Source organism: Triticum dicoccoides, chromosome 7A (genome assembly GCF_002162155.2).
Source record: "Triticum dicoccoides isolate Atlit2015 ecotype Zavitan chromosome 7A, WEW_v2.0, whole genome shotgun sequence".
Classification (NCBI taxonomy): domain Eukaryota; kingdom Viridiplantae; phylum Streptophyta; class Magnoliopsida; order Poales; family Poaceae; genus Triticum; species Triticum dicoccoides.
Genome location: NC_041392.1, coordinates 731,332,283 through 731,359,497, shown reverse-complemented (window position 1 = coordinate 731,359,497; position 27,215 = coordinate 731,332,283). Strand labels below are relative to the sequence as shown.

Here is a 27,215-nt window from a genome sequence, read left to right as displayed (position 1 = left end):
GGTGTGCAAGGAGGGGGAGATGGAAGGGGCGTACGAGTAAAAGGCACAAAACAACCACAACTGTGTCACATTTAGAGAAAAACTACCACTTCACAAAAAAAGGTTACATTTTGCACCATGCTGAAAATCTGACAGTGGCAGAAACACTGACCATTTTTAGCACGTTTTGATGTGGCCAATCCTCCGTGAGCCGACAGGGGAGACGATTCATGTAATGGCCATTGACCGACGGGGTCAGAACGTTCCCGTAAAGGGAAACAACTCCCGTGGCCACATCACTCCCTCTCTCACTCACTCACTCGCCTCTGGCACTCCCTCTCCTTTCTCTCCACCTCTACGATGCTGCTCACCCTAGCTGCCAGGACGCAATGCCTTCCTGGAAAGACGGGGAAGAGAGCAACGATGACGACATGGTGCAGTTCGACTCTGAGGTAAGCATCAACTGTAATATGTCTAGTAGGCTAGGGCTAGGGTTACGGTTGTTGGTAGGATTTGGGGATTTTTAATTTGGGGTGATTTGGATCGGATCCGGTTCATTTGACCACTTCCAATTCCTTTTGAACTCAATCCAACCCCTCATAACCATAGATGACTCAGACTTTGAAGGCTATGCTTGGGCTAGGCCGCTATGTTGTGAGCGTGAGATGTGGGCTGCGACGAGCTTGGGTCCTGCTGCTCTGCTAGATGGCGCGGTCTCTCGTCAGTTGGATGTGCGTGGGAGGTGACGGCAGTGGCGTACGAGTAAAATGCACAAAATCACCACAATCGTGTCACAATTAGCGAAATACCACCACTTTACAAAACATTATATTTTGCACCGCACAGAAAATCTGACATTTTTAGCACGTTTTGATGTGGCCAATCATCCACGTGGCGAGAGGGCTCACAGTGCGTGTAACGGCAAGTCTGACCAGCATGGTCGGAACGTTCCCGTAAAGGAAAACAGCTCCCGTGGCCACCTCACTCCCTCGCTCACTCTCCTCTCTCCACCTATGTGCTGCCATTGACGGTGTCACTCACCCTCGCCGTTTGGCCGCAATGCCTTCTTGGAAAGACTGGGAGGAGTGCAGCAACAATGACATGGTGCAGGTCGACTCCGAGGCAAGCAAGGCATTGCGGCCCAACGGCGAGGGTGAGTGACGCCGTCAATGGCAGCACATAGGTGGAGAGAGGAGAGGGAGTGCGAGAGGAGAGTGAGCGAGGGAGTGAGGTGGCCAGGGGAGCTGTTTTCCTTTACTCGTACGTATAGCGTGCGGGGTAATTGATATGGCAATCAGATCGGTGCCCGATGGATAGCATTGACCTTGTTGCAAAGTCATCACAGGTGCACCGGCAGGATATGAAGTGAGTCACAAGTTACTCCCCCATTTTTATTTACTCAGCATATTAGGTTTGACTGAAGTCAACTTCATAAAGTTTGACCAAATTTATAGAAAAATTATAAATATTTATCATAAAGAACTAAAATGACGTGAAAGTACATTCAATAATGAATCTAATGGTATTGATTTGTTATTGCATGTATATGTTAATATTTTTGTTTATAAACTTTGTCAAAGTTTACAAAGCTTGAGATTGACCAAAGCTAATACGCGGACTAAATAATAACGGAGGGAGTACATATAAGAACATTAAAAGGGGTTATTATTTTCATTCTATTTAGAAATAGCTATTTCTTCTTTGCACCAATCTCACCCAGCCAGAAGCAACATATCTCGGTGAATGGAATGTGGCATATGCTAGTAGCTACACATGGAGTGTGGCATTTTGAGACCGGACGTATTTAAAAAGTAATTAAATGCTATTTGCAAGTTTCAGAACAAATGACTTTTTTTTGCACGGACACATAGAAATGTTCTTCACAGTTTTGTAAAATTTCGTTAAATAATATATTGATCTGTAGCCTTCGCAAAAAGAGAAAAATCTGGCAAAAAAACAATGAAAAGGCCCAATTTTATACACGTATTTTCCTTTTTTGTGACACAAAATATATATTTTCATGAAAATTCAAACGTATGTACTACACATGTATATGTAGAAGCACATTCTTTTCCCCCTAAAAAATCACATTCTTTTCTCAGAATTTGTTGTGAAATGGAAGTAAAGTTTTCTGCCAAAATAAATAAATAAAGTGCTCCCGAGAGCCTGGCTTTCAAAACATATTATCGGACATGGCCTTGTGTTCGGTGGCAACTAGGGATGAAAACAGAGTGAAAACTTTTCGCTTTTTCAGATGAAAAACGGAAATGGAGAGGAAATAGAAATACGAAAACATAAATTTGCAAAACTGAAACGAAAATATTTTACGTGGAAAGGAAACAAAAATGGAACAAATTTTTTTGGTGGAATAGCCACTAATGGCACTTTCCTATTCTGTGAATATGGAATTTCCATTTTTAGTGCATGTGCTCCTATGGCTACTTTGTAGCTCAACCACCAAACAACAACCTAAGACAGAATGCACAGAATGGCTCATGTGAGGCCGGCCTTCTACTACCATGCACACATTCAACTAGGTTCTATACATAGTTGTCCAGTGCTATTACAATACTACGGTAAGTCACTAAGCAAATCATATTATTTTGTAGCCATATTAACAATTGATGAAGTTTGTTGGTTTACTTGTGTTTTTCTTTATGGTTCAAGGGGTTTAAGTTCCGGTCAACACCTGCTTCTGTTGCCATGTCCGCTCCTTATTCACTCCGTGTTTGTTTTCGATAGTATTTGTTACCTCCCTAAAATAAGGATAGTATTTGTTTCCATATCCGTTTCTGGAGTTTTCATATTCATATTCGTTTCCGCTTCCGAAAAAATATGAAAATAAATATGGTAGCACCCGGTTCTCTTTGTTTTCACACTGTTTTCATCCCTACTAGCAACATGAATCACGAAGGGCACGGCCTACATGATCCGCGAGGCGTGGTAGCCTCCATGTGGTTGTGTATGTATATGCATTGCTAGAGCGGCATCGTGGTCCGCCTCCTGGCACTGCACGTCAATGTACCACATTACGCCTGATAGCAAGCAGACAATGTATAGATTGGTCGTGGTTTTGGGTGTGTCGATGAGTTGGGTCCTATCCTGTCCTCTGGCGAGCTTGCACGGATCTCCTGCGATAGCTCTTTGCGTTGCGAGCGGGACAGGACAGCGAGTGTATGCATGCGCACGTACATACTTTTTTTTAAAGAGGCGCTTTATTAGTTAAAAGGTTTGCGTGCGGAAGTACATACTACCGTTGTATCAAAATATAAGATGTTTTTATAGGCTAAACTTGTCATAAAAACGTTTTATATTTTGATATGAAGGGAGTACATAGATCGACTTCATCATTTTGAGAGAAGGAGGGTGGCAGCCGGCAACTTCTCCGCGGATGTGGAGATCCTTCGATGCCCTCGTGCTCTGTGCTGTATATCGGCGCGCAGCCATCGTGGAATTTGATGAGTGCGTTGCCACTTGTGTGCAACGACAATCAAGGTAGCCATCAATCAGATATGGTGATGATGGGATATAATAATCATCGCATGTTAGAAGAGTTGACAATCAAGGTAGCCAGCTAATGCGTAGTATCGTTTTAAACGGGGCCCGAGATAAGTCTGGCGCTGGCGAGTCTCCAATCAGTAGTGCCAGCTACCAGAGAGATTCTGATCGGCCAGCCACTCGTGCGGGTTGTTCCAACTTGATTCCAATCCATAGCTCAGGTCAATCAGCTAGCATACTTACCAAACAGAGCGCCTGGTGAGATTTGCACTTGTCTGTATAGTGTGCATGAATGCTACTCCCACCGTCCCATAATATAAGAGCGTTTTTGACATTACACCGGTATAAAAAATGGTCTTATATTATGGGACGAAGGGAGTAGAATCGTTCTTGGTTTACGGCCTCTGTTTTTTTCATTTCTTTTTTCATGAGTTCACATCCATCGCTTGAATAAATTCAGGTTCCTGATAGAGATTCAGCAGAGCAAGGCTAGCACACACACTGTAAACGGCGGTCATCGCCAAATTCCATCAACATTCAAACTTCCATATTTAGAAATGGTTGACCCATTCATTTTTTTTCAACAAAGGGTGGGTTTTACTGAATTAAAATGGCGCATCAAGATGATACATACACAATAAGCACACATTCATTCTTTGCATAGTTAGGATGTATATAACCAACACCAAGGCATGCACACAAAAAACACGCCAGCAAATAACAATCATATAAAATCAAAGTTATGCACAAGCGAGGGAAAACCCAAAGAGATTAGATTCGCGATTGGCAAACTGCGACTATGATCATCTTCACATCAACCATCTCATGACATCACACAGACGACAAGGTTCTTCAGCACTAACGCCTTGAGGAAGGTAGTGATTCTCAAGCATTTTCATCACCGGATTGAACCACCCAAGACCAGGTCTTAGTTTTCACCCTAAAGAACGAGTTTGAGCATATCCGAGAAATGCCTTCAATAAGGTAACGACGTAAATATCGCCATTACCAGGTATAACCAAAACTCAGGCTATATGATAGGTTTTTTTAATGTTCATCTCTTCGTGCCAAATCTAGGGAGACATGTTTTTTAAGAGAATACAAGTATTCTATGTTGAAGAATTTTCATCAAGGACTCGACCTATTGTTTCTCCCCACCCCCCCCCCCCTTTAGTTGCTATATATTAAGTGAGACATTACATGGAGGCCATCTGGTTTCCCTAGCGAATGTCGATGAACCATCGGGTTCCTTTCCCCTCAATTGATAGCTCCGGTGATAGGAGGGGTCCGTGAGGGGAACATGGATTCCAGTTCCCATGAGGATAGGGTTAGCTTGCTCGGAGTGTCATTTTGTGGTGGCGTTATTATCAAAATGGCATCGTGCGCATCAACTCTGGGCACATTGTGTTCATGGCTATAGGGAGTTGAAGGAAGTCGACTCTTGTTGCCCCTAGGTGTGGCGTGTGTAGGTTTTTTGACCACTCCACTTTCTAGGTCACACATGTTTTCCTAGTCAAAGATGTACTGTCATCGTCGATGACTTTTTCATCCGTTTTTTTCCTCGGACTTGACTTCGCCATGGTAACAGTGGCGATGCGAAGACGGTTGGAATCCTCACATGGAGGGTGGCGGGGTTACCTACTTTGCTTGGGGTATAAAACACTATAGTTTACACTGTTCGTTGTCACATATATTTGATAGCATATAATAATTAGATACATGCTTGGACCGGAGTAGGGCATTTTGGAGACCGTGCTTCATGGAGCCCTTTATTTTGAAAATTTAAAAATTCATAAATTCTAGCTTAAAAAATACATATGCACGCAAGGATGTAAAGTGTGTCTGTGAAAATTTTCAGGATGAAATACCTTGAATTGTGAGTTGCACAAAAAAATTATGGACTTTAAAGATGAACAGTACACATGCTAAAAAGCCTCGAATTTTTCTTTTTTGTGCAGCTCACATTTTAATGTATTTCGATGTGAAAATTAGCACACGTATATATTATGTATCTAGGTATATGTGTATTTACTTTCAGAAATTTTTGAAACTAAAAAGTTTAAATTTTGAAGTTTTCAAATAAAGGCCTCCATGGAGCTCGGTCTCCATTTGGCATTTTTGCCTGGACCGGAGATCTTCTACTGAGATATTTAAGGATATTAAACTTAGTAAAACTAGTGAGTGTGAAGGAGGGGATTCGGAAATATTTACTAATATACACTTATACACTTTACTCCTGATAGCCCCTATTTAGTTACACCTAAAGTTGAGTTTTCATACAATTTGATAGATTCACACACTCCTGCCAAGTTGTGTAGATATTTAAGGGTACCACACCTATGGACACTCATAAAACCACTATAAGACAGTCGGTATGAATGTATACATAGAGTAATTTGATGATCTGGGTATTATTAGATTTTAGGGTGAAATGCATTGCAACAAAAGATTTGCGAAAACATCTCAAACCAAAAATGGCCAATTTTTGAAAAAATAGTTATTTGTGTTTAACACAAAAACATATGTAATGACAAATAATATAACAATATAACAAATATGTATGTTATTGTAGCATGGCATGAATATATAGTTGATCATACTAGTTATAAATAATTAAGATACTATATAGAAGATTCTGTATTAATGAGAAAAACATTGTTAAGTGGAAAGATTGGTTATGATGAAGTAAGAAAGTTCAATATAAATAGGGAAAATGAAAACCTAGTATACTTGAATAACCTCCAAATATGTACTCTATGTGCATTTTAATATTAATATAAGCAAAAACTATTTTTAGTGTTACATTAATTAAATTTCATGATTCAAGTTGTTGCTTTTCTACTAAAATAAACGTTAATGACAGTGTGACTTAGTAGTTTTTAATTCACATATTTCATTTGTGAATTTTTGCACTTTTGGGGTTGCGGTGCATACTTTTTAAAAAGAACTGCATAAGTCTTTTGAATTTAAAGATTTTGTTTTCAAAAGTAGAGAAGATTATCGTGTTCACTCCTCCCTTAGCAGGGCTACAACTGAGCGGTCTGTCTTTCAGTCTGTGCAACTTGTGGTGTGGAGTTAATCAAGTTTCAAATTTATGTTAAAAAAGCTAGACTTTGACCTTTAATCATGATTGATTGACTACAATTTTCAATTTTTCTAAGAGGATGTGTCTAGCTAGCCCCTTAATATGCCTCCATCGTATCTACTTTTCCAAACACTTTTGACCTTACCGTGGACTCTAAGGGCATCTCCAGTTGTTGGCCCCCCCAGGACGCATAAAAATCGCCTCCTGGGGGCGAGCCGGCGATACAATCGGCGTTGGGGGCGGTTTTGCGCCCAGTCGTCGCCCCAGCTCGCCCCCAGGCGCTGAAATTGGCCCACTTTGCAGCCCAATTTCGGCGAATAAAGGGCCCATATGAGCGAGAATAGGCCCATATTCGGCGTGGTTTCGCCGTGTCTCGGTGTTCAATTATCAACACAATTATTTCTTATCACATATTTCATCACAGAAAAATCAAATACTTCAACAAAATAGTTCAACAAATAAAAACTCGTATTTCATCACACGGCGTCCCCCTTGAGCCTCCATAGGTGCTCAATCAGATCTTTCTGCAGTTGATGATGCACCTGTGGGTCTCGGATCTCCTGACGCATATTGAGATAGGCAGTCCAAGTTGCCGGTAGATGGTGATCAACTTCGGCTAGAGGACCCTGCCTGTAGTATGGTTTAGTGTCAAACACTGGGTCTTCTTGCTCGCTCTCGATGATCATGTTGTGCAAGATGACACAGCAAGTCATAATCTCCCACATTTGATCTTTGGACCAGGTCTGAGCGGGGTACCGAACAACAGCGAATCGAGATTGGAGCACACCAAATGCCCGCTCGACATCCTTCTTGCAAGCCTCCTGAACTTTCGCAAACCAGGCGTTCTTGCCTCCTGCCGCAGGGTTTGAGATCGTCTTCACAAATGTCGACCATCTCGGATAGATGCCATCTGCTAGGTAGTACCCCTTGTTGTATTGGTGCCCATTGATCTCGAAGTTCACCGGAGGAGAATGGCCCTCAACGAGCTTGGCAAAAATAGGAGAGCACTGCAGCACATTGATGTCATTGTGAGTTCCTGGCATACCAAAGAAGGAGTGCCAAATCCAGAGGTCCTGTGTGGCTACCGCCTCAAGCACCACACTGCAACCGCCTTTGGCGCCTTTGTACATCCCCTGCCAACCAACTGGGCAATTCTTCCATTTCCAATGCATGCAGTCGATGCTTCCAAGCATCCCAGGAAATCCTCTTGCTGCATTCTGGGCTAGGATCCGAGCAGTGTCTTCCGCATTGGGTGTTCTCAAGTATTGTGGCCCAAACACTGCCACCACTGCCCGACAGAACTTGTAGAAACACTCTATGCTGGTGGACTCGGCCATGCGCCCATAGTCGTCGAGTGAATCACTGGGAGCTCCATATGCAAGCATCCTCATCGCTGTCGTGCACTTCTGGATGGAGGTGAATCCAAGAGCGCCAGTGCAATCCATCTTGCACTTGAAGTAGTTGTCGAACTCCCGGATGGAATTCACAATCCTGAGGAAGAGCTTTCGGCTCATCCGATAACGGCGCCGAAATGTTTTCTCGCCATGAAGTGGAGCATCGGCGAAGTAGTCGGAGTAGAGCATGTAGTAGCCTTCGAGACGATGTCGGTTCTTTGCTTTCACCCGCCCCGGCGCCGAGCCACCTCGCCGCGGCTTTTCATTGCTCGCCAGCAGCTGGGCGAGGGCGGCGAGCACCATGAGATGCTCTTCTTCCTGGACGTAGGCCGCGCTTCCTCCTCCAGCAGCGCGGCGAGCTCTTCCTCCTCATCCGAGTCCATCGCCGAGACAGGCAAAATGCCGAACACCCTGTTCTCGGTGGGCGTGTACCCGCCGCTAAACCGCGCCTCCGCGGCCGGAAACGGCGGCCGAAACGCCCAGCTGCTGTGGGAGGGGCTGCCGCGGTGAAGCGCTGCTATTTTCCGGTGGGGAATGGCTATCTAGTGGAGTAGGGCGGCGGCCGTCGCCGGGATATAGCTAGTGGTGGCCGAGGGCACAGGGGGTGCGAGGCAAGTCGGGGGAAGAAAACCTTGACTTTTCCCCTGTCAGTGTGTGCCAGGCGTGCTTTTCCCTAGCGTCGGAGCCCCCAACTGCTCCCCAGCGCGCCGGGTTCGGCCTGTGACCGCCGGGCGGAAAAAGGTCTAAACCGGCGATTTTCGGCGTCCTGGAGCGCGACTGGGCCGTTTTTTCGGCGCCGGCGCCGAAAAAGTGGCCTGGGGGGGCCTGTTGGGGGCGCGGCTGGAGATGCTCTAACTTGCATGATTTGAATGGAACTAACCCGGACTGACGTTGTTTTTAGCAGAATTGCCATGGTGTTATTTTTGTGCATAAATAAAAGTTCTCGGAATGACCTAAAACTTCATGGAGAATATTTTTGAAATTTATAAGAAATATTGGTGAAAGAATCAACACCAGGGGGGCCACACCTATCAATGAGGGTGGGAGCGCGCCCCAGGGGGTGGGAGCGCCCCCCTGTCTCGTGGGCCCCCTGAGGCTCCACCGACCTCAACTCCAACTCTATATATTCCCGTTCGGGGAGAAAAAATCAGGGAGAAGGATTCATCGTGTTTTACGATACGGAGCCGCCACCAAGCCCTAATCTCTCTCGGGAGGGCTGGTCTAGAGTCCGTTCGGGGCTCCGGTGAGGGGAATCCGTCACCATCATCACCATCAACCTTCCTCCATCACCAAGTTCATGATGCTCACCGCCGTGCGTGAGTAATTCCGTCGTAGGCTTGCTAGACGGTGATGGGTTGGATGAGATTTATCATGTAATCGAGTTAGTTTTGTTAGGGTTTGATCCCTAGTATCCATTATGTTCTGAGATTGATGTTGCTATCACTTTGCTATGCTTAATGCTTGTCACTAGGGCCCGAGTGCCATGATTTCAGATTCGAACCTATTATGTTTTCATGAATATATGGGAGTTCTTGATCCTATTTTGCAAGTCAATAGTCACCTACTATGTGTCATGATCCGGTAACCCCGAAGTGACAATAATTGGGACCACTCCTGGTGATGACTATAGTTTGAGGAGTTCATGTATTCACTAAGTGTTAATGCTTTGTTTGGTACTCTATTAAAAGGAGGCCTTAATATCCCTTAGTTTTCAATAGGACCCCGCTGCCATGGGAGGGTAGGACAAAAGATGGCATGCAAGTTCTTTTCCATAAGAATGTATGACTATATTCGGAATACATGCCTACATTACATTGATGAACTGGAGCTAGTTTTGTGTCACCCTATGTTATAACTGTTGCATGAGGAATTGCATCCGACATAATTATCCATCACTGATCCAATGCCTACGAGATTTTCACATATTGATATTTTCTTAGTTACTTTTCCGTTGCCACTGTTACAATCACTACAAAAACCAATACTATTATTTTTGCCACCGTTACCGTTACTTCCATATTACTTTGCTACTAAATACTTCACTACAGATATTAAGTCTTTCAGGTGCGATTGAATTGACAACTCAACTGTTAATACTTGAGAATATTCTTTGGCTCCCCTTGTGTCGAATCAATAAATTTGGGTTGAATACTCTACCCTCGAAAACTGTTGCAATCCCCTATACTTGTGGGTTATCAAGACTATTTTCTGGCGCCGTTGCCGGGGAGCATAGCTCTATTCTTTGAGTCACTTGGGATTTATATCTGTTGATCGCTATGAGGAACTTGAAAGATGAAAGAACCAAGATTTTTCCCTCAACTACGAGGGGAGGTAAGTAACTGCCATGTAGCTCTACACTTGATTCACCTTCTATTATGAGTAAACTTGCGACACCTACTCATGCTATTTATTCTGATATGTCGCTTGTTATTGATGATGCCACTTCTGCTTTGCATGATACTTATGATGAAACTACTTCTATGCTCGATAATACTGTGCCATTAGGTGAATTTCTTGATGAACAACTTGCTAGGGTTAGAGAGAATGAAATTAATGAAACTGATAATATTGATGAAAGTGATGATGAAGATTCTCCCCCTAGATTTGAATTGCCTGTTGTGCCTGAAGGTTATGTTATGGATGAAGAAACTGCTAGAGACTTTTTAGCTTGCAATGATAGATATGATCTTAAGAAACTGTTAGCTAAGTTGAAAGAAAAAATCTTTGAATACTAGAATGAAATATGACCCTACTTTTGCTACTTCACCTATCTGTATTTCCGATAATGAGGAGAAAATTCGTTACTACTATATCCTTAAGTTATTTCTGTTCTCATTAAAGGGTGATGCTAAAATATGGTTTAATTCGCTTGATCCTGGTTGTGTGCGTAGTCCCCAGGATATGATTTATTACTTTTTTGCTAAATATTTCCCCGCTCATAAGAAACAAGCTGCCTTAAGGGAAATATATAATTTCGTGCAAATCAAAGAAGAGAGTCTCCCACAAGCTTGGGGGAGGTTTCTTCGATTACTTAATGCTTTGCCTGATCATCCTCTCAAGAAAAATGAAATACTTGATATCTTTTATAATGGACTAACCGATGCTTCCAGAGACCACCTGGATAGTTGTGTTGGTTGTGTTTTCAGGGAAAGAACTGTTGATCAAGCTGAAGTGCTATTGAATAATATGTTGAGTAATGATAATGATTGGACACTTCCTGAACCAACTCCTAAGCCAACTCCGAAGAAAAGCGGTATTCTATTTCTCAGTCCTGAAGATATGCAAGAGGCAAAGAAATCTATGAAAGAAAAAGGTATTAAAGCTGAAGATGTTAAGAATTTACCACCTATTGAAGAAATCCATGGTCTTGATAACCCGACACAGGTAGTAAAGGTAAATTCTCTCTATAGATTTGATGAAGGTGATATTCCTCGTAATAAGTCTGCTAGCCAATGCTTGGATGAGTTTGATAATTTTATTGTTAAACAAGAAAACTTCAATGCTTATGTTAGTAGACAATTGAAACATAATGCTTATATGATTGAACACTTGAGTGATTATATGTCTAGAGTTAAAGGTGAACTTAAACTTATTAGTAAACATGCTTCTATGGTTACCACTCAAGTAGAACAAGTACTTAAAGCTCAGAATGATTTGCTCAATGAATTCGATAATAAGAAAAATGATAATGTTGTTAGAGTTTGACTAGAGGGGGTAAAATGACTCAGGAACCTTGTATTCTGAGGGCCACACTAAGAAAATTGAGCAAGATTCTTAGAGAATTAATGTTGATGCACCTAGTCCTTCTAAGAAGAAGAAAAGGAAAAATGATAGGACTCTGCATGCTTCTAGTGAACCTGTTGCTGACACACTTGAGAATCCCATTGATATTTCTATTTCTGATGCTGAAACACAATCTGGTAATGAACATGAACCTAGTGATAATGTTAGTGATGATGTTCGTGTTGATGCTCAACCTAGCAATAGAAATGATGTAGAGATTGAACCTGATGTTGATCTTCATAACCCATGATCAAAGAATCAACATTATGATAAGAGAGACTTCGTTGCTAGGAAGCATGGTAAAGAAAGAGAACCATGGGTTCAGAAACCCATGCCTTTTCCTCCTAAACTATCCAAGAAAAAAGATGATGAGGATTTTGAGCGCTTTACTAAAATGATTAGACCTATATTTTTCCGTATGCGTTTGACTGATCTGCTTAAAATGAATCCTTATGCTAAGTATATGAAAGATATTGTTACAAATAAAAGAAAAATACCGGAAGCTGAAATTTCCACCATGCTTGCTAATTATACTTTTAAGGGTGGAATACCAAAGAAACTTGGAGATCCTGGAGTACCAATTATACCATGCTCCATTAAAAGAAACTATGTTAAAATTGCTTTACGTGATCTTGGAGCCGGTGTTAGTGTTATGCCTCTCTCTTTATATCGTAGACTTGATTTGAATAAGTTGACACCTACTGAAATATCTTTGCAAATGGCTGATAAATCAACTGCTATACATGTCGGTATTTGTAAGGATGTGCCTGTTGTGGTTGCAAACGTTACTATTTTAACGGACTTTGTTATTCTTGATATTCCCGAGGACGATAGTATGTCTATTATTCTTGGTAGACCCTTTTTGAATACTGCAGGGGCTGTTATTGATTGCAACAAAGGCAATGTCACTTTTCATGTTATTGGTAATGAGCATACGGTACACTTTCTGAGGAAACAGCCTCAAGTCAACAGTATCAATTCTATTGGAAAAATTTCAACGATTACTATTGGAGGTTTTGAATTTCCTCTCCGTATTGTAAAGAAGAAATATGATATTCTTATTGTTGGGGACATGCATATCCCCGTTGAGGTAACTTAGTGTTATTCAAAAATTCTTTGGTTTCATGCGATTCGAAAAGAGTTTGTTAACAAGACTTGATCAACCTTGTTAGTGGATTCCTTTCGATGAGCATGAGATGGATGAAGTTAGAAAGCACAACTCTCTATACCCTCCTTCTACTTTCTGTTATTTAGATTAAATAGAGCAAAAATAGTATTTTTCTATCTGTTTTCTGAATTATCCTTGCAACAAAATATACCCCGAAAATAAAAGTTCTCCAAATGTCCTGAAAAATTTATATGATTTTTCCTAGAATATTTAAGAATATTTGGCACTGAGAACGCATCTAGGGGCCACACCACCTGGCCACGAGGGTCCAGGGCGCGCTCCCCTGCCTCGTGGACCCCACGTGGGCCCCTTCCACTTATTCTTCCACCCACACACTTCGTCTTCCTCTAGAAAAAATGATCCACCAGCTCAAACCCGAGTTCTAGCTCATCTTGCTGCCATTTTTGATCTCCTAGCTCAAAGCGCTCCATTTACAAAACTGCTTTGGGCGATTGTTCTTCGGTATGTGACTCCTCCAATGGTCCAATTAGTTTTTGTTCTAGTGCTTTATTTATTGCAATTTTTTGTTTCTTAGGTGACCCTATTCTTGAGCTTGCATGTCAAATTTATGTGGTCAAAAGTAGTTTTAATGCATGATATGGCCTCTTGGCACTTGTAGGAGTAGTTGCTATCAATCTTGTTGAGTTTGATTCACTTTTATTTTGAGTCACTAAAAATTTCAGAAATTTTTCAGAGGAAGAAAAATGTTTAGGAAAATGTACCAAGGTGGCTCCTCAAGGAAGCAAGGCCCAAGGCTCGCGATACGTGAGCCGGACAATGAACTACCAAGGGAAGCTCAAGTGCGGCCGTGTGAATGGCCGTCAGAGGAGTTCATGGTCCAGGCAGGCATCAAGGATGAATTTGACGCATATGTGCGTACGCTGATCTTGAGAGCTTCATGTCAGATAAGTGCCGGCAATACCTCTATCTAACTGATTCATTAGTGAGAAGGTTTAGATTTACATCCTCGCGCAATTCTCACACTGTTTTATTTGATCTTTATGATAAATCATATACCATGGACCTAGAAGACTTTAATACTGCTTGTAAACTCCCACACTAGGGCTATGTTAGTGAACCTCGCAAATCTGAATATAAAGACTTTCTTGCTAGTATCACTATGGGGGAATCTAGGGAAATCACACAAGCTACCATAGGAAGTATTCATTTCCCTTCCATACATTATTTTTCTCTCTTCATTGGTAGATGCATTAACGGTAAAGATGAGGCTTGTCACATGTGTGTTCCAGATCTTAGTGTCCTCAAGAGTGTGGTATTAGGTGATAAACAATATAACTAGGGCTATTGTTGCACGTAGGTTGCATCACAACAGTATAAGTGGAGATTTGTTTGGTGGAATTTATGCGACTCGTGTAGCTAACTATCTTGATATACCCATACATGGAAATGATATTGAGTTGCCTCCTGATTATCTAGATTATGAGGCTATGGTTCGCCACCAGTTTCTTGAGAGGAACGATCAGTTCCTCCAGTACTGACTATCTTTGACAGACGGTGCACCGTCCATGTTGCTCTCCCTGCTTCTACTTTCTTCAACTTTCAGGCAAAAAGAAGATATGTTATAACCAGGGAAGAGGCGAACGAGTCTGAGAGGAGAACAGAGGCAGCTTGCCTCCAAGCTGCAGCTCGTCAGGCAGTAGCTGCTCCATCTCAGTACGACCCAGTTACAACTTTGGATATCCAGCAGGCCAGCTGTGGCCCTAGACCAACTTAGGCCAAAAGCCTAAGCTTGGGGGAGTACGTATTTCTCACCAACATTACATTCATATTCACACACTCATGCCAGTTGTCGGTGCTCATACTTTTTCATTATACTATCCATGCTAGTTTATTTTCTTTTCCAGCATTCTTCTTGTGTGTTTGAAAAACCTTAATAAAAAACAAAAAATAGTTGTAGCTTTTAGCTAGTTTACTTCCCATGTCTGTAGTAGTAATAATTAAAAGAAAACCCAAAAGGATTTCTCCTTTTTCTTTTGCTTGTTGGGGGCTTTCCCGTGTAAATAGTTGTGTTTATTTTCTTTTCTTTGGGGGTCGAGAGGAGAAGACCATGATGAAAATGTTGAAGTAACTCTTATATGCATTATTATTGATTAAACCAAGAGCCCATATTACCTTGCCTTCTCCTGTGTATTAAATGCTTGCAGATTCCAGCTTAGTCCAATGCACGTGCACTATTATTATTATCCACACTGTTCGGTTGTGCAAGTGAAAGGCAATAATGATGATATATGATGGACTGATTGAGATGAGAGAAGTTGGTACGAACTCGACCTATCTTGTTTTTGTAAATATGATTAGTTCATCGTTCCTGATTCAGCCTATTATGAATGAAACATGTTTGCAATGACAATTAGAGATTATAGTTGTTCATGCCATGCTTAATTATCTAGGAGTTTATAATGGTTTACCTTGCGTGTCAACATGCTATTAAAATGGTTGTGATGTGGTATGATAGGGTGGTATCCTGCTTTGAACGATTCGAGTGGGTTGACTTGGCACATGTTCACGCATGTAGTTGAAACAAAATCAACATAGCCTCCACGATATTTATGTTCATGTTGAATTATATCCTACTCATGCTTGCATTCAGTGTTCATTAATTTTAATGCATGTTTATGACTGTTGTCGCTCTCTAGCCGGTCGCTTCCCAGTCTCTTTCTAGCCTTCACTTGTACTAAGCGGGAATATTACTTGTGCATCCACTTCTATAAACCCCAAAAGTTATTCCATATGAGTCCACCATACCTTCCTACATGCGGTATCTACCTGCCATTCCAAGTAAATTTGTATGTGCCAAACTCTAAACCTTCAAATGAAATTATGTTTTGTATGCTTGAATAGCTCATGTAACAACTAGGGTTGTCTATATCTTCCATGCTAGGTGGGTTATTCTCACGAGGAGTGGACTTCGCTCCTCATTCACGAGAAAATGTCTGGTAACCGGGATGCCCAGTCCCATGCTTAAATTAAAATAATTGCAAACAAAACTCCCCCAGGATTGTTGTTAGTTGGAGGCACCCGTTGTTTCGGACAAGCCATGGATTGATGTTTGTTGGTGGTGGGGGAGTATAAACTTTACCATTCTGTTTGGGAACCGCATATAATGTGTGTAGCATGGAAGATATCGAGATCTCTCAGTTGTTATGTTGACGATGAAAGTATACCACTCAAAATATTATTCATCTCTATTTCAAAAATCGAGCTCTGGCACCTCTACAAATCCCTACTTCCCTCTGCGAAGGGCCTATCTATTTACTTTTATGTTGAGTCATCACCCTCTTATTAAAAAGCGCCAGTTGGAGAGCACCGCTGCCATTTGCATGCATTACTATTAGTTTACATTGAGTATGACTGTGACTGGATCTCTTTTACCATGAATTACAATGTTTAGTCAGTCCTTGAGTTTCAAAGGTGCTCTGCATATATGTTTTGCGGTCTCAGAAAGGGCTAGCGAGATACCATCGTGTTATATCATACTATGATTGTTTTGAGAAAGTGTTGTCATCCGAGATTTACTATCATTGCTCGCTAGTTGATTATGCTATTGATATGAGTAAACATGAGACCTAAATGTTATTGTGAATATGGTTAGTTCATAATCTTTGCTGAAAACTTGAATGCTGGCTTTACATATTTACAACAACAAGATCAAACAGAGTTTGTAAAAGTTTTTCTTTATCACTTTCAGTTTGTCAACTGAATTGCTTGAAGACAAGCAAAGGTTTAAGCTTGGGGGAGTTGATACGTCTCCATCATGTCTACTTTTCCAAACACTTTTGACCTTGTTGTGGACTCTAACTTGCATGATTTGAATGGAACTAACCCGGACTGACGTTGTTTTCAGCAGAATTGCCATGGTGTTATTTTTGTGCAGAAATAAAAGTTCTCGGAATGACCTGAAACTTCATGGAGAATATTTTTGAAATTTATAAAAAATATTGGCGAAAGAATCAACACCAGGGGGGCCACACCCTATCCACGAGGGTGGGGGCGCGCCCCCTGTCTCGTGGGCCCCCTGAGGCTCCACCGACCTCAACTCCAACTCTATATATTCGCGTTCAGGGAGAAAAAATCAAGGAGAAGGATTCATCGCGTTTTACGATACGGAGCCGCCGCCAAGCCCTAATCTCTCTCGGGAGGGCTGGTCCGGAGTCCGTTCGGGGCTCCGGTGAGGGGAATTCGTCACCATCAACCTTCCTCCATCACCAATTTCATGATGCTCACCGCCGTGCGTGAGTAATTCCATCGTAGGCTTGCTAGACGGTGATGGGTTGGATGAGATATATCATTTAATCGAGTTAGTTTTGTTAGGTTTTGATCCCTAGTATCCATTTTGTTCTGAGATTGATGTTGCTTGTCACTAGGGCCCGAGTGCCATGATTTCAGATCTGAACCTATTATGTTTTCATGAATATATGTGAGTTCTTGATCCTATTTTGCAAGTCAATAGTCACCTACTATGTGTTATGATCCGGTAACCCCGAAGTGACAATAATCGGGACCACTCCTGGTGATGACTATAGTTTGAGGAGTTCATGTATTCACTAAGTGTTAATGCTTTGTTTTGGTACTCTATTAAAAGGAGGCCTTATCCCTTAGTTTTCAATAGGACCCCGCTGCCACGGGAGGGTAGGACAAAAGATGTCATGCAAGTTCTTTTCCATAAGCACGTACGACTATATTCGGAATACATGCCTACATTACATTGATGAACTGGAGCTAGTTCTGTGTCACCCTATGTTATAACTGTTGCATGAGGAATCGCATCCGACATAATTATCCATCACTGATCCAATGCCTACGAGATTTTCACATATTGATCTTTGCTTAGTTACTTTTCCGTTGCCACTATTACAATCACTACAAAAACCAATATTATTATTTTTGCCACCGTTACCATTACTTCCATATTACTTTGCCACTAAATACTTCGCTGCAGATATTAAGTCTTTCAGATGTGGTTGAATTGACAACTCAACTGTTAATACTTGAGAATATTATTTGGCTCCCCTTGTGTCGAATCAATAAATTTGGGTTGAATACTCTACCCTCGAAAACCGTTGCAATCCCCTATACTTGTGGGTTATCAAGACTATTTTCTGGCACTGTTGCCGGGGAGCATAGCTCTATTCTTTGAGTCACTTGGGATTTATATCTGTTGATCACTATGAGCAACTTGAAAGATGAAAGAACCAAGATTTTTCCCTCAACTACGAGGGGAGGTAAGGAACTGCCATCTAGCTCTGTACTTGATTCACCTTCTGTTATGAGTAAACTTGCGACACCTACTCCTGCTATTTATTCTGATATGTTGCATGTTATTGATGATGCCACTTCTGCTTTGCATGATAGTTATGATGAAACTACTTCTATGCTCAATAATACTATGCCATTAGGGTAATTTCTTGATGAACAACTTGCTAGGGTTAGAGAGAATGAAATTAATGAAACTGGTAATATTGATGAAAGTGATGATGAAGATTCTCCCCCTAGATATGAATTGCCTGTTGTGCCTGAAGGTTATGTGATGGATGAAGAAACTACAAGGACGTTCAAGCTAGAACAGAACTCTCGGAAGACAGCAGTTGGTAATCCCTTGGTGAAGAAATCAGCATAGTGCAAAGTCGTCGGGACATGAAGAACACGAACATCGCCTAGAGCTACACGCTCTCGGACAAAGTGGAGATCAATTTCCACATGCTTCGTCCGTTGGTGCTGAACTAGATTAGTCGAGAGATACACCGCACTCACATTGTCATAGAAGACAATAGTGGCCTACTGATGTGGACAATGAAGTTCGGCAAGGAGTTGGCAGGGCCAGCATGACTCAGCGACAGCATGTGCAATAGCGTGATACTCGGCCTCAGCACTGGAACGTGAGACTGTATGCTGACGCTTGGATGACCACGACACAAGTTTTTCACTGAGGAAGACGCCATAGCCCGAGGTGGACTTGCGAGTGTCGGGCAGCCAGCCCAATCAGCATCTGTATATGCAGTGAGGGATGCCGGGGAGGTGCGATGGAGCTGCAAACCATGGTCGAGAGTGCCCTTGAGGTAGCAAAGAATCCGCTTCAAGAGGTTGGCATGGGGTTCACGAGGGTCATGCATGTGTAGGCATGCCTGCTGAACCGCATACTCGATGTCTGGACGAGTGAACATCAAGTATTGAAGAGCACCGGCAATGCTGCGGTAGTCAGTGGCGTTGTCGACGGGAGCCCCTGTGGTGGAAAGCTTGTGGTTGGTGTCGACAGGTGTACTGCAAGGCTTGCAATTGCTCATCCCTGCACGAGCAAGAATCTCCTCGGTGTATTGACGTTGAGAGAGGAAAAGACCAGCACCAGCAGGCTGAACTGAGACACCAAGGAAGTGGTGTAGCTCGCCAAGGTCCTTCAGGGAGAACTCATGGCTAAGGGAGTCGATGAAGCGCCGCAACTGTGTTGTGGACGATGCAGTCAACATGATGTCATCAACATATAGCAGGAGATACGCCATGTCACTCGATCCATGTCAACAAATAAATAATGACGGATCAGCCTTTGAGGCGACGAAGCCCATGGATGTGAGAAACATGGTGATGCGACTGAACCACGCACGGGGTGCTTGCTTGAGCCCATAGAGTGATCGATTCAGCCGGCAGACATGATCGGGTCGTGCGTTGTCGACGAAGTCGGACGGTTGTTGGCAGTAGATGGTCTCGACGAGCGTTCCATTGAGAAACGCGTTGTTGACATCGAGTTGGTGAACTGGCCAGCCATTCGACAAAGCAATGGTGAGGACGGTACATACAGTGGCTAGTTTAACAACCGAACTGAATGTCTCGCCAAAGTCGATGTCGGGTCGTTGAGAAAAACCTTGAACCACCCATCGTGCCTTGTAGCGGTCCAATGTGCCATCGGACTTAAGCTTGTGCCGAAATATCCATTTACCTGTAACAAGATTAGTACCAGGTGGACGGGGAACAAGGTCCCAAGTATGATTAGCACACAAGGCATCAAACTCCTGCTGCATGGCAAGACGCCAATTTTCATCATTGAGAGCTGCACGATACGTGCGTGGGATAGGGTAAGGAACCATGACATGCAAATTTAGACGATCAACAGGTTGTCGAAAGCCAGACTTTCCACGGGTGCGCATGGTGTGGTTGTTCACAACCAGAGCAATCGGAATGGCGGTAGGAAGAATGGGTGGCACCTCAACATGAGGCAACTCGGGTGCTGGTGTAGTGCACAGTGCCGTCGTAACGACCGGGAGTGGTGGGGGTACATGTGCAACTGTGGAGAGGAAGTCATAGTCATAAGAGGTTGGGGAAGCAGGAGTTTCAGCAAATGGAAAGGAAGCCTCATCAATCGTGACATGATGAGAGATGATTATCCGATTGGTGGACAGATCAAGACAACGATAGCCACGATGGTTTGAAGGATAACCTAAGAAGACACATGACTTGGAGCGAGGTGCAAGCTTATGCGGCGCTGTGGCTGAGAGGTTGGGATAACATCTACAACCGAAAACACGAAGGTGTGAATAATCAGGAGGGGAACTAAATAGAACTAGATGATACCCCGCACGTTGTTGCGGGAATATTTGCAATATATTTTGATGATATTTGATTTGTATGGGACATGAATAGTAATAATACGAAAACTAAGATTGCAAATCCATATGCTTTATTGTGTTTGATTAATGTATTGTAAAATATTTATTAAATATCTCGTTTATGTTTGCATGTCGAGGTGGACAATTTCCTGTGGATGAATGCATGTTGTGGTGGGCCTTTTGCCATGCATGTTGCTTGATGATGTGGCATGCTTGCATGTTGAGAGAAATATATTAGTGAGGGCTAGCTATTTAGATATAGAAGATTTGGTGGGGAATACTAAAGTTCAGGGTTTTGGTGGGATGGAGATTAATAAGGTATGTGGCTGCGTGAAGAGCTTCAACCTAATAGGCGGGCGGAGCACTGCATTGGAAAAGAAGGGAGCAAAGGATATTATTTATAGAGCGGATGATGCATTCAGCTTTACCATTTATAGAGCGAAGGATATTATTTAAGAAGGAAGGAAGCGGACGCTGCATCTGGAAGATCAGACGGAGGTGCTTATACTGGCCGTTGAGACCATGCAGGACGTTGTGGACCAAGGCATTGTCACTGATGACAGTACAATGGCTGTGAGTTCATCGGCGAGTGATTTCTGCCGGCGGCAGTGGTCACCGATGGACATAGCACCTTGACGAAGGCTATAAAATTCTTGCTCGAGGTAGATAGCTCGTGTATCGGCGTTGTCGCGGTAGATTGCTTCGATGCTTTCCCAAAGGACACGAGCAGAGGCAGCGGTATCGAGCACCATGGGTAGGAGCTCAGGGGAGATAGCACCATACAACCATCGCTTGACCAGGGCGTCAAGGCGGAGCCACTGGGCCGTGGGTTCCGCCGGTGGGTCGTCGTTGATGTGGTCCTCAAGCGCATATGTGATGAGTGCATTCTCGACAAATTCACGCCACTGCGAGTAGCTACCTGTGTGTAGGTCAAGGGTGACAGGGATCACTGTCTTGGCGCTGGGAACAGCAACGACGAGTGCCCAGAGAGCAGCCTTGCGGCGGCTCCAGCTGCGACGGCTTCAGCGTCGGGAGACGCCATGGCCGCACGAGAAGGACAAGAGGTGGAGGGTTGGTCAGGTCCAGATCAAGACCTATCTAATACCATGAAGGCTAATTAAACTCACGCACTTAGTATTGCATAGCTAGCCATGGGCTAATATAGTACACGGGTAGACGTACAGTTTCAGAAGCAGAACAGATTACATGCATACACCTTTCATCTTCTAGACTGTTGGTTAATCCTATTCCACTAACATGATTTGCCTTTGTGTAACGGGAAGAGGAGAGTGGCAAGAGTTGACAATGTATCGGCCAAGGCAGCGTTTTGAACGGGTACCCAGATCATCAACAAGCTACTTAAGGCACCCCACCAGCCTCACCCTACCAGTGCTAGAGAAGATTCTTCTTCCGGCAAGCCACTCATGCGGGCAAAATTAAGGTACATCTCTGCAGAACCAAATAGTATCATCTAGGATCTTTGATAGTACGTACTAAGTTACCTGTTGGTGGTTCCACCAGCCATGGTCATTGCTCCAAGCTAATACTACTCCAACAGCGCCCACATCTGGATGGCACCAGACCAGGGGTGCTGGAGTGAGGGCCATGTCATTGCAGGCTTGCCACCCATGTTACCACCAGCACTGTTACTGCCACGGCGCCGATGGTTGCTGGTACCGGAGTTGGACCGGTTGGAGTTGCGTTTGTGGGCCTGCTGACCACCTCCAGCTCCGGTGTTGGGGCCGTTCCCCTTGTTGTCGCAAGAGGACGAGGCGTGGGGTCGTGCTGCAAATAACCCACCACTGGGTGGTCGCTTGCTGCTGCCGCCGGAGCTGATGTTGGTGTAGAAGGCAGTATGGGGCGAGTTGTCGAAGGACTCCGACGTAAGTTCCTCGAGCATGAGAGTAGAGCGGACGTCAGCGAAGGAAGTGTTGGGGAACGTAGTAATTTTAAAAAATTCCTACGCACACGCATGATCATGGTGATGCATAGCAACGAGAGAGGAGAGTGTTGTCTACGTACCCTCGTAGACCGAAAGCGGAAGCGTTAGCACAACGCGGTTGATGTAGTCGTACGTCTTCACGGCCCGACCGATCAAGCACCGAAACTACGGCACCTCCAAGTTCTAGCACACGTTCAGCTTGATGACGATCCCCGGACTCCGATCCAGCAGAATGTCGAGGAAGAGTTCCGTCAGCACGACGGCGTGGTGACGATCTTGATGTTCTACCGTCGCAAGGCTTCGCCTAAGCACCGCTACAATATTATCGAGGATTATGGTGGAGGGGGGCACCGCACACGGCTAAGAGATCAATGATCAATTGTTGTGTCTATGGGGTGCCCCCTGCCCCCGTATATAAAGGAGCAAGGGAGGGAGGCGGCCGGCCTAGGAGGAGGGCGCGCCCTGCCACCGGGAGTAGGACTCATCCTTCCCTTGTTGGAGTAGGAGAGAAGGAAAGAGGGGTAGAGGGACAAGGAAAAGTGGGCTGCACCCCTTGTCCAATTCGGACCAGAGGGGGGGGCGCCTCCTTCCTTTTGGCCTCTCTCCTCTATTCCCGTATGGCCCAATAAGGCCCATATACTCCCCGGCGAATTCCCGTAACTCTCCGGTAATCCAAAAAATACCCGAATCACTCGGAACCTTTCCGATGTCCGAATATAGTCGTCCAATATATCGATCTTTATGTCTCGACCATTTCGAGACTCCTCGTCATGTCCCCGGTCTCATCCGGGACTCCGAACTCCTTCGGTACATCAAAACTCATAAACTCATAATATAACTGTCATCGAAACCTTAAGCGTGCGGACCCTACGGGTTCGAGAACAATGTAGACATGACCGAGACACGTCTCCGGTCAATAACCAATAGCGGAACCTGGATGCTCATATTGGCTCCCACATATTCTACGAAGATCTTTATCGGTCAGACCGCATAACAACATATGTTGTTCCCTTTGTCATCGGTATGTTACTTGCCCGAGATTCGATCGTCGGTATCTCAATACCTAGTTCAATATCGTTACCGGCAAGTCTCTTTACTCGTTCCATAACACATCATCCCGCAACTAACTCATTAGTTGCAATGCTTGCAAGGCTTATAGTGATGTGCATTATCGAGAGGGCCCAGAGATACCTCTCCGACAATCGGATTGAGAAATCCTAATCTCGAAATACGCCAACCCAACAAGTACCTTCGGAGACACCTGTAGAGCACCTTTATAATCACCCAGTTACGTTGTGACGTTTGGTTGCACACAAAGTGTTCCTCCGGTAAACGGGAGTTACATAATCTCATAGTCATAGGAACATGTATAAGTCATGAAGAAAGCAATAGCAACAAACTAAATGATCAAGTGCTAAGCTAACGAAATGGGTCAAGTCAATCACATCATTCTCCTAATGATGTGATCCCGTTAATCAAATAACAACTCATGTCTATGGTTAGGAAACATAACCATCTTTGATCAACGAGCTAGTCAAGTAGAGGCATACTAGTGACACTATGTTTGTCTATGTATTCACACATGTATTATGTTTCCGGTTAATACAATTCTAGCATGAATAATAAACATTTATCATGATATAAGGAAATAAATAATAACTTTATTATTGCCTCTAGGGCATATTTCCTTCAGTCTCCCACTTGCACTAGAGTCAATAATTTGGTTCACATCGCCATGTGATTAACACCCATAGTTCACATCGTCATGTGACCAACACTCAAAGGGTTTATTAGAGTCAATAATCTAGTTCACATCGCTATGTGATTAATACCCAAAGAGTACTAAGGTGTGATCATGTTTTGCCTGTGAGGGAAGTTTAGTCAACGGGTGTGCTACATTCAGATCCGTATGTATTTTGCAAATTTCTATGTCAATAATGCTCTGCACGGAGCTACTCTAGCTAATTGCTCCCACTTTCAATATGTATCCAGATTGAGACTTAGAGTCATCTGGATTAGTGTCAAAATTTGCATCGACGCAACCCTTTACGACGAACCTTTTGTCACCTCCATAATCAAGAAACATATCCTTATTCCACTAAGGATAATTCTGACCAATGTCCAGTGATCTACTCCTAGATCACTATTGTACTCCCTTGCCAAACTCAGGGCAGGGTATACAATAGGTCTGGTACACAGCATGACATACTTTATAGAACCTATGGCTGAGGCATATGGAATGATTTTCATTCTCTCTCTATCTTCTGCCGTGGTCGGGTTTTGAGTCTTACTCAGCTTCACACCTTGTAACACAGGCAAGAACTCCTTCTTTGACTGTTCCATTTTGAACTACTTCAAAATCTTGTCAAGGTATGTACTCATTGAAAAACTTATCAAGCGTCTTGATCTATCTCTATAGACCTTGATGCTCAATATGTAAGCAGCTTCACCGAGGTCTTTCTTTGAAAAACTCCTTTCAAACATTCCTTTATGCTTTGCAGAATAATTCTACATTATCTCCGATCAACAATATGTCATTCACATATACTTATCAGAAATGCTGCAGTGCTCCCACTCACTTTCTTGTAAATACAGGCTTCACTGCAAGTCTGTATAAAACTATATGCTTTGATCAACTTATCAAAGCGTATATTCCAACTCCGAGATGCTTGCACCAGTCCATAGATGGATCGCTGGAGCTTGCATATTTTGTTAGCACCTTTAGGATTGACAAAACTTTCTTGTTGCATCATATACAACTCTTCTTTAATAAATCCATTGAGGAATGTAGTTTTATTTATCCATTTGCTAGATTTCATAAAATGTGGCAATTGCTAACATGATTCGGACAGACTTTAAGCATAGATACGAGTGAGAAACTCTCATTGTAGTCAACACCTTGAACTTGTCAAAAACCTTTTTGAGGCAATTCTAGCTTTGTAGATAGTAACACTACTATTAGCGTCCGTCTTCCTCTTGAAGATCCATTTAATATCAATGGCTCGCCGATCAATGGGCAAGTCAATCAAAGTCCATACTTTGTTCTCATACATGGATCTCATCTCAGATTTCATGGCCTCAAGCCATTTCGCGGAATCTGGGCTCATCATCGCTTCCTCATAGTTCGTAGGCTCGTCATGGTCAAGTAACATGACCTCTAGAACAGGATTACCGTACCACTCTGGTGCGGATATCATTCTGGTTTACCTACGAGGTTCGGTAGTAACTTGATCTGAAGTTACATGATCATCATCATTAGCTTCCTCACTAATTGGTGTAGTAGTCACAGGAACAGATTTCTGTGATGAACTACTTTCCAATAAGGGAGCAGGTACAGTTACCTCATCAAGTTCTACTTTCCTCCCACTCACTTCTTTCGAGAGAAACTCCTTCTCTAGAAAAGATCCATTCTCAGCAATGAATATTTTGCCTTCGGATCTGTGATAGAAGGTCTACCCAACATTTTCTTTTGGGTATCCTATGAAGATTTCCTTCTCCGGTTTGGGTTTGAGCTTATCAGGTTGAAACTTTTTCACATAAGCATTGCAACCTCAAACTTTGAGAAACGACAGCTTAGGTTTCTTGCCAAACTATAGTTCATACGGTGTCGTCTCAACGGATTTAGATGGTGCCCTATTTAACGTGAATGTAGTTGTCTCTAATGCATAGCCCCAAAACGATAGCGGTAAATCAGTAAGAGACGTCATAGATCGCACCATATCTAATAAAGCACGGTTACAGCGTTCGGACACACCATTACACTGTGGTGTTCCAGGTGGCGTGAGTAGTGAAACTATTTCACATTGTTTTAACTAAAGGCCAAACTCGTAACTCAAATATTTTACTTCTGCAATCATATCGTAGAAACTTTTATTTTGTTACGATGATTCTCCACTTCACTCTGAAATTCTTTGAACTTTTCAAATGTTTCAGACTTGTGTTTCATCAAGTAGATATACTCATATCTGCTCAAATCATCTATGAACATCAGAAAATAATGATACCTGCCGCGAGCTTCAATATTCATCGGACCACATACATCAGTATGCATGATTTCCAACAAATCTGTTGCTTGCTGCATTGTTCCGAAGAACGGAGGCTTAGTCATCTTGCCCATGAGGCATGGTTCGCAAGCATCAACTGATTCATAATCAAGTGATTCCAAAAGTCCATCAGCATGGAGTTTCTTCATGCGCTTTACACCAATATGACCTAAACGGTAGTGCCACAAATAAGTTGCACTATCATTATTAACTTTGCATATTTTGGTTTCAATATTATGAATATGTGTATCACTATGATCGAGATCCAACGAACCATTTTCATTGGGTGTGTAACCATATATGTAAACAGAACAACAATTTATTCTCTTACTTAAATGAATAACCGTATTGTAATAAACATGATCAAATCATATTCATGCTCAATGCAAACACCAAATAACACTTATTTAGGTTCAACACTAATCCCGAAAGTATAGGGAGTGATGATGATCATATCAATCTTGGAACCACTTCCAACAACCATCGTCACTTCACCCTTGACTAGTCTCTGTTCATTCTACAACTCCCGTTTTGAGTTACTACTCTTAGCAACTGAACCAGTATCAAATACCGAGGGGTTGCTACGAACACTAGTAAAGTACACATCAATAACATGTATATCAAATATACCTATGTTCACTTTGCCATCCTTCTTATCCGCCAATTACTTGGGGTAGTTCCGCTTCCAGTGACCAGTCCCTTTGCAG

General features: G+C 43.0%; 1 protein-coding gene across 1 annotated transcript in view; it reads right to left on the bottom strand.

The window, feature by feature from the left end:
• Positions 1-19,422, bottom strand: part of LOC119334077 — a 23,766-nt gene extending 4,344 nt beyond the window's left edge. The window contains exon 1 of the mRNA XM_037606739.1: positions 18,882-19,422. Coding sequence (XP_037462636.1) covers positions 18,882-19,422 — 541 coding nt within the window. The remainder of the gene's footprint in view (positions 1-18,881) is intronic.
• Between the last annotated feature and the right edge of the window lie 7,793 nt (positions 19,423-27,215).